The sequence below is a fragment of the Brassica rapa genome, chromosome A04 (assembly GCF_000309985.2).
Source record: "Brassica rapa cultivar Chiifu-401-42 chromosome A04, CAAS_Brap_v3.01, whole genome shotgun sequence".
NCBI classification, from domain to species: domain Eukaryota; kingdom Viridiplantae; phylum Streptophyta; class Magnoliopsida; order Brassicales; family Brassicaceae; genus Brassica; species Brassica rapa.
The window spans coordinates 13,057,644-13,066,668 of record NC_024798.2 but is presented as its reverse complement, the minus strand read 5'-3'; the positions used below and the strand labels follow the sequence as shown (position 1 = coordinate 13,066,668).

General features: G+C 36.9%; 2 protein-coding genes across 2 annotated transcripts; one reads left to right on the top strand and one right to left on the bottom strand.

Moving 5' to 3' along the window:
• Positions 1-773: 773 nt before the first annotated feature.
• Positions 774-3,722, bottom strand: LOC103864459 (probable LRR receptor-like serine/threonine-protein kinase At4g37250). The gene is made up of 2 exons (XM_009142206.3): positions 1,906-3,722; positions 774-1,672 (listed from the first exon to the last, which is right to left on the bottom strand). Exons 1-2 carry the CDS (start codon positions 3,521-3,523, stop codon positions 990-992), a joined length of 2,301 nt encoding a protein of 766 aa, XP_009140454.1. The 5' UTR covers positions 3,524-3,722; the 3' UTR covers positions 774-989.
• Positions 3,723-5,335: 1,613 nt separating this feature from the next.
• LOC103864627 lies at positions 5,336-6,823 on the top strand. Its single transcript, XM_009142392.1, has one exon. It carries the CDS (start codon positions 5,336-5,338, stop codon positions 6,821-6,823), a length of 1,488 nt encoding a protein of 495 aa, XP_009140640.1.
• Positions 6,824-9,025: the final 2,202 nt, after the last annotated feature.

The following is a 9,025-nucleotide window of genomic DNA, read 5'->3' as shown; positions in this document are numbered from 1 at the left end:
TTACCTTTCTCCACATAGTAAAATTTCTATGAGCTATTTCTTTTTTTTTGGGTGTAAATGTTAAATTTTATACTAAATTTTCTTTTGTAACAGAAGTTACACAGGAAACAAGTAGCAGATTGAAAATAAATCTAATGCAACAACAAGAGAGAAAGAAGAAGCAACTCCAAAGATTTACAGACCCTAACATTACTGAACAGAAGGTTTACTAGCTAAGGAAGCGTCAAAACTAGGCCGAGGATGCATTGCCACACGAGTTAAAGCCTTTGATAAATTATGAGACCACGCTTTGGTAGAAATTGGCTTACCCGCAGCGCTGCTCCAAATGATTGGCTTTAAATACGCGCAGCTTTACCAATTCTAACCGCTGCAGCTACGAATCTCAAACAACCACAGGAAGAAGAGAGCCCGAGCTCTTAGAGCTTCAAACCACTACCCGCACAAGTAAACCTTTAGGGCACCATCTAGCTAGCCCGACAAACCATTGAAGATTACTCTTATTAGACTCGACTTCGGAAGTAATGCGAGTCATAGCAGAAGATCGGGAGAGGTGAGAGCCACATCCTGATGCCGTTCTTCCTTGCCTACAAAAGGACCGAAGATCAGCCCACCAAAGAAAACCAAGGGTACCACAATGGTGCTGGGGAGACCGATCATCACACGAGCCTCCCACGGAAAGCCTCCACTAAGTAGCTCTGGGATTTAACTTCAAATAGTCAAATACTACTACCGAGTTTTTAAACTCGAGTTATGATACAACGACAAGACAACACTAGTACAAATTATTATATCAACAGAAAATCATAACGAATACTCTTTTTTTTTGCCAGCACAAACACTAATTTAAAAATTAAAAGTAAACCAAAGTTGGTGATATCCTAAAAATAATACAAAAATATTATAGTGAACACATAACAAGAACGAGTTGCTTAATGTATATATACTTCGGCCTTCACAGAGGGCTTGCAAAGTTAGTGTGCGAATGAAGATTAATAGTGTCCGTAACGGTACGATGGAGACTTAGCCGAAGAACTCATAGGGAATCTCTCAAATACTACTAAAGCATCCTTCATGGTTGGTCTCTTTTGTGGAACTTGAGATGCACAACTATAACCCAACTTGAATAGACCAAGTAACAAGTCTTCTTTGCCTTCCAACTCGGACCGGATCGCCACATCAGCCATGATCAGCGCACGGTTCCCATCATCTACCGTCAGTCCATTTCCAATCCCGACCTCATCTACCGACACGATTTTCCCTGTAAGAAGCTCGAGGAGGATCACTCCGAACCCGAAAACGTCCCATTTCGGGTTCGGTTTGAGGTTGCGGAGCGACTCAGGTGCGCAATAAGGAGATACAGGACCAACCGAGCTTGGACTTGGGCTCGGTGTAGGCCCGAATTCACGTGTGGACGCTGATGCTGACCGCTTGCTACTGAAAATTCTTGATGACCCACTAGCTCGGTTATAGCTAGTATCTCCAGCAAGAAGCCTTTCGAGACCAAAATCACCAATCTTGGGCTCCATGTCTTGCCCCAAAAGTATGTTACTAGGCTTCAAGTGACCGTGCACATGTTTCTTCTCGTGAAGGTAAGCAAGCCCGCGAGCCAAACCTTTTGCTATCTTGAGCCGAGTCTCCCACGGTAAATGGCACGGCGACGACCCTCCTTTCCCTATCCAATCGCAAAACAAAGTCAGTAAATATGCGCAAGATAGCAGGAGAAAGCAAAGTAGCAAAGTAGCAAAGTTTGGCCCACTGTTGACTTATGAAAACATATCTAACTACCACCAACCTAACAGAGATATTACACTATCATGTGCCTTTACCATACGATATAATGCTAGCATGCGCGTTTGTCATGAAAAGAGAGTGGTTGAAATTAAAAGAGAGATGATGTTGACTCACTGTAACGTGCGTTGACGAGACTACCATTAGGGACAAAATCGTAAATGACCAATTTTTCGTCGGTGCCCCAATAGAATCCACGGAGACGAACCAAATTAGGATGTACCAATTTACCAATCGCTCGTACATGTGCCTCTAAGTCCTTAAACCGGCGTTGTTGAGACATACCGTTCTCACCTAACCGGCGAACCGCTAGAACCGTACCGTCCTCGAGAACCGTCTTGTACATTATACTCGAACCGGTTGCTCCTAAAATGTAAACAGAGGCCTTAAGCAAAGTCTCTACTTCGAGCTCCTTCTCTCCTCCATCAATGGTCACCAACGTCCCTTTCTTGGTCTCTCCTGGCCCTTGATGTTCTTCTTCTTCTTCGTCTTCCTCTTCGGTTTCATCTGTTTCTTGACTCTTACGTAGACATGACCATTTCACGAATCTATTAGATTGTTCTGGAGAGGAAGAGGACGTAGTTGTTGACGATGATGGTGATAACGAAGTTGTGTCTTTAACCTCGTTAGCTTCTAAACTGTGTGTGTTCTTCTGCATGTTATTCTTCTTCTTGTATCTGTAGACGTAGAAGAAGACAAGAGCGAGGATTCCGATTCCGGCGATATCTCCGACTATGATCCCGATTATAACCCCCGGTCTTAAACCGGTTCGGTTATTTGACTTATTGTTTTCCGGTCCGACCGAGTCAGATTCTGGATTTGACCCGAATGTTTTCGGTATGGCTGCGAGTGCAGGCGTAGACGTCGGTGTGACGGCGGCTGGAGAGGAAGGAATAGGACATGGGTTCCGGGTCGGAGCTCCGCATAAACCCGGGTTTCCGGAAAACGAAATTGATTTCTGGTTAAGGAAAACCGGAGAATCTGGGATCGAACCGGTTAGATTGTTGAAGGAGAAATCCACGGTGGCGTTGCGAGGGAAACCGTCGCCGACATCAGGAGGAACCTCGCCGGAGATTTGGTTGTAGGAGACATTCAGGTACCGGAGACTGTCGCCGGAGAAATCCGGCGGTAATGAACCGTTGATCAGATTCGAGGAGATGTCTAGAAACTGAACCGATCTCCATCCGCCGGGAAGCTCGCCGGAGAAGTAGTTGTTCTTCAGAGAAACCTCCGTTAAGCTCTCAAGAGACGCCAAATTGGCCGGTAACTTTCCGGCCAAGATATTATCGGAGAGATTTAACGTCTGGAGGTTGTGCATATCGCCGACCGTCGCGGGGATCTCGCCGGAGAACAAGTTGTTAGAGAGGTCTAGAAACCGGAGCTCACCGGCGGCGAAAAACTCAACCGGTAAGGACCCGTTGAGCGAATTGTTGGAAAGATCGAGGCTTTGGAGGTTTTGGAGGAAACCCAGATCGGAAGGAATCGAACCGGCGAGCTTGGAGTTTGGGAGAGACAAGGTCACAACTCTGAAGTCGTTATTACACAACACACCTCGCCACGAACAGGGATTGTCGTGATCGTAGCTCCATGATTGCAACAAAGACAGAGGATCAAGAAGAACGGAGTATTTGAAACTCATCAAGAGAACTCCATCAGAGTTTAAACCTGAGGAGACAAGAAGGAGACAAGAGAATGAGAAGAAGAACAAGATCGGTGAAACTAATTCTGTTTTCATGGCTTCCAAGGACGAAACCGCATCGCTAGCGAGAGAGAGAGAGGGAGAGACAACAAGATGTAAAAAGAGAGAATTAAAGAAGAACTGAGAGCATGTGAAAGGGTAACAGCTCACACACGAAACCAAACCTCTCTTCCTGCTCTCTCTGCAAAATATGCAGAGTTTTATAAATACTATAATCAATGCGTTTTTGCACTTTCAGTTTCCAGGGTTCATTAATCATTGAATATTCACAAGTTTATTTCTTGAAATTAGCACCCATTATATTTGCCGGGAAAATAGTATTAAATGAAAGTATTTGAACAAAATAAAAATTTTAGTTAAACACCTGAATAGTATATAGCACCAAAATACCAATGACTATATTATCTACTTTTACAAATGACCGGTGATAAAATTAAACATCAAACATATATGGAAAATAACCTACTTATTTTTTTTATCAAACTGCATTTTTCTCTCAATAAAAGCCATTAAAATATTTTTCTGAATTCATCTTCTTATCTGAAAAATTCATCAAACTGGAAAAAATAAAATTAAAATATCCAATCATAAATTTGATAAAAATAAATTAAAAGAATTATTAGGTTTTCCTGCATAGTATATATATATATATATATATGTATATAAGTTTATGTTATACCTATATTATTATTTCTTACAAGAAACCAGAATCTTATAGGTCGTAGGATTAAATAGCTACAAGACATAACATGATCTGCAGTTACAGCTTGTTTAAATTTATTTTTTTCCTTTTGACTTTACATTAGATCCTTCAGTTTTGTTTACTATTTTTGTTTCTTTTGTTCATAGACCAAGTAGATCAAACAATCAAAATCGAATCTAGCTTGGAAATTATTTGTATTTAATTATATGGTTCGAATGTCTCTGCTGTTTTTATCATTATTATCAGCTTTTTGGTAATGGGTTCTTACAGGAATGATCCTTGCGCAAATGGCTTCCATGTGCTGCTTTTATTTATTTGCTGGTTATGATTTTTATGATTTATTGTTATATCAACCGTCACGGAGATTCTGCAAACAATTTATTTATGACAAAATCAGTTTTGTCTACAGATTGTATGATCTAATTGGAGGTCCATATGCTTTTAGATTATCTAATAGTGAAAAACATTCAGTGTGTTTATTTAAGATTATAACTTATAATATATAGTGTGTATCTTATGTTGGTACCCAATCACAATTAGGCCAATCCAAAAAGTTAAACTGTCTCATGATCTTAAATTTAACTATGATATGCTGTAAATAGATTAAATTCGGTAACTCATCCGATGTCATGCGTTGATGGATATGAATATTTACAAAATAATTAGGTAAAATTTGCAATTCGTTTATTTATGAATGTGTCAAATATCATTATGTTATTTGTATATTATTATACATACAATTTTGAATATAATAATTTGAGCTAATGAACGACAGCTGATTAAGGACACTTTTGGTATCCAAAATGAAGGAGGAAAGGGATCCTATTTAGAAATTCCAGAGGATATTAGTAGATTTAAGTGTAAGCTATTTTCGTTCTTAAAATACAAACTACTACATAGAGTGAATGGATGGACGGGTAGATGGCTATCGAAAGGTGGAAAAGAAGTTTTAATAAAATCTATCATGTTAGCTCTTCCAACTTAGGTCATGTCCAGTTTCCTGCTCCCGTTGGAAATATGCGAGAACCTTGCGAGTGCCATTGCACAATTCTGGTAGAGTTCAAATCCTCCAAAACGAGGGATCCATTGGGCTAAATGGGAGAAGATGTGTGCCCCTAAGAGAGGAGGGAGGTATTGGGTTTCGCATGATTCATGAGTTTAATCTAGCTCTTTTAGGGAAGCAGCTTTGGCGGCTTGTACAATTCCCAGACTCACTAGTGGCGAGAGTCCTCCGGGGAAGATACTATCGGCTGAGTTCGCCTTTGCGGATCGGTGCAGTGGATAGCCCATCATATGTGTGGACGAGTATCATAGCGGCAAGGAAACTATTGCTTTTGGGTATCAGGAATAAAGTTCATTCAGGATATGAAATTAATGCTTGGCAAGATCCATGGATTCCCACGGTTCCAGCAAGGCCGGCTTACCCTAGAGTCCCAGTAGTTAATCCAAAGATGACAGTCAGTGATCTTATTGATGTTGAGTCAAAGGAGTGGAATGTTCGAGCATTGAAGCAGTATGTAGACCAGGAAGACATACCAACGATTCAGAGTCTGGCCATAAGCCCAACTCACCGACACGATACTTTCTGCTGGAGCTATATCAAAAATGGACAATATACTATTAAATCTGGATATTGGGTAGCAACAAATATATTGAGAGATGTTGGGGAAAAAGAAGTTGTCGAGCCCAGCATAACCAAACTTCAAGCCTTTGCTTGGAAAGTCGATGCACCACAAAAAATTTGTCATCTTATATGGCAACTAATTTCAGGGCAGGTAGCTGTCACAAGGAATTTGGTACGTCGTAATATGCAATGTGATAATTATTGCCCAAGGTGTGGAGAAGCTGAAGAGACGGTTACTCATGCGATTTTTGAATGTCCACCGGCAGTACAAGCATGGGCACTGTCATCAACACCGACAAGCGCTCAAACATTCCCGACTTCGAGCATTTATACCAATATGGACTACCTATTTTGGAGGAAGAATAGTATTATGGGGCCAGAAAATGACAGAGACCCATATCCTTGGATAATCTGGTACATTTGGAAAGCGAGGAACAACAAACTGTTCAGAGGTATAGACAGAGACCCTTTGGAGTTAGTAAGATATGCAGAGAGTGAATGCCAGGCATGGTACAATGCAAAGGAATCTATACATGCTCCTACACAGACACAAATGGGTGAAGATACACAAGCCTTAAGCTTGGAGAATATTTGTATGGTGGATAGTTCATGGACCTCTACGGATCAATTCAGTGGAATTGGATGGATGTGGAAGGATGAGAGAGGGAAGATCCAATTAATGGGGATGAGGAATCTAAGGAGGCGAGAGACATCACTACACTCTGAATTGGAAGCTCTAAAATGGGCAATGGAGAGCATGCTACAGCACTTGACATGTCAGAGATTTGGGACAGATTGTAAGGATCTGATAGCAATGGTAGTGGATCCACAAGCATGGCCAAAGTTCGCAACCGAGCTAGAGGTCATTCAACTTCTGAAGATGTGTTATCCGGATTTCAAGATCGAATACTTCCCAAGAGTGCAAAATGGAATTGATGATTCATTAGCTAGGAATGCCCGATCTTTTCATAGGTCTTTGTGCTTTGTTGGTTGTTCTATTCCGGCCTAGTTACCCAGGTCACCTCAAGTTTGAGTAATAGAATATCTTTTTATTGCAAAAAAAAAAAAAAAGAATATAATAATTTGAGCTACTTGATTTTGCGCAGTTGCATTATTTCAAGTAACCAAAAACTAACGTAGTCTTTTCTTTTCCATAACCACCATTATTTTATTAGATTGGAAGTCTTCATTTGGGGTTGATCGTAATTGTTGTAAGAAGAGTTTGATATATGTGAAATATGTTTGTTTGATTAGCTTTAGTTCTTTGAAATGTGATATCTTGGAACTATTCATAGATTGTGGTATTGTCCTCATCACATTGTTCTTCATATGGAATTGTAGATCAATGTGCCGTTTGTTGCTTAGATTCAAAAACTCTTTATAGTGAATAGTGATGCCTAGATTTATAGAAACAACGACGTCCAGACAATCTAAGCAACAAAGGCTACATTGATTTCCTTCTTATCTCCTTCAAAAATTGAATACTTTTTACAATTTGACAAAGTAATATTTAACTGATATAATATTTTTCTTAGACAAAAAAAAAAAAAAAATAGTTTTCTTAGAAAATTGCAAATTGCTTATTGCTTAAAAAAAATTGCCTTCAACTCATAAGTAAAACTTTTTTAGAGGGAGATACTCTTTCATATATGGACTCATTATAGCAAATCAAGAATGAAGAGTTGATTATGATTTGTTAAGCATATCAAGGGTCATTACTTTGGATGTTTTGTTTATTTATTTTCTATCATTTCAATGAAGATCTTATCATGTGTATGATACAAAGCTAAACATTCAGCTATATGATACAAAGCTAACCATTCAGCTAAAACTAATCAAAGATAAACGTTTTATACTTTTAATCGTTGTATAAAAACTATTCATTTTATTTTTTGATATTTATGTAATTTGAAAAGGATTAGCAAAAACAATCAAAACAAAAAAATCTGAAAAATACAAAAAAGAAGAATATTTTTCCGAAATAGGAAATTCAAAATTGTATTACTGTTTCAAAGTAAAATTACGAAGTATTATTTTTTGTTTAACATTTCTATGCAATCATAATTTATTTAATAGAAATATCAATTTTGTAACATCGCATGTTAGAGAATCTTCAATGTAAAACTCCATTTTTTCCTCCAAAATAGAGTAAAATTGCTCCAACCCTACTCAATTTCCCATTCTATAATGGAGTGATGAACGAACAAAAAGTAGATTACTCCATTTATGGAATAAATTTCATTATGGAGTGAGATATATAGTTGGGTTGCATTATTTACTCCATATTTATTTTTACTCCATTTTAGAGAAAAAAATGGAGTGGGATGAAGATGTCCTTAATATATTTGTAATACTATTATTAAATAGTATTACTTTAAATATATTTTCTTTAATATTAGTGTGATTTGGGAAAAATATTAAGCAAAATATTAAAGTCAGAATTCTTATAGTGGTATATATATTTTATATAGTTTAATTCATTAGGGTGTTAATGTAATATATTACTGTGAGAATTAATGCAAATGCAATACATATGAACAAAATTTCTAAAATAATAATACAGAGGTTACCAATTAGCTAAACAACAATAAATTTGTTTCACTATTAAAACAATATGGCAAACTGTAATTAAACTAAAGTTGAAAGTTTTGCACCTCATAACTAAATATTTTGTTGTGTCATGCAGAACCTCGTAATCAAAGTTACAAAATATCATTGTAATTTATTAATAACCAATTAAATAATAAAATAAAATAATAATAAATGTTAATTATATAATTAAGTAAAAATTAAATTAATACAATGTAATATTTTCTTTCTATCTTCGATACACACTGTATATAAATGTTAATTCTATAAAATGTTCATATTTTAGTAAGATAAATGATATTTTTATATTTAGTACAAAATAGTTTAATTTTCATGACTATTTGTATTATGTACTTTGGTGTAATGTTAGTTAAATCATATTTAAGCAGATAATTAGTAATATTTTTTTAGAAAAGTTGCAATATGTTTCAATTTATATTCTAAAATATTAACTATGAAATATAAAATATGTTGCAGAGTTATAATTATTTTCTAAAAGACGTTGATTTTTTTTATATATTTCATTTTTGTCAAAAAAAAAATTCTCAATGTCTTTTAGAAAACAATTATAGCTCTGCTTGAAGAAAAATTAAAAATATTTGGAAATATAAAATATATATTT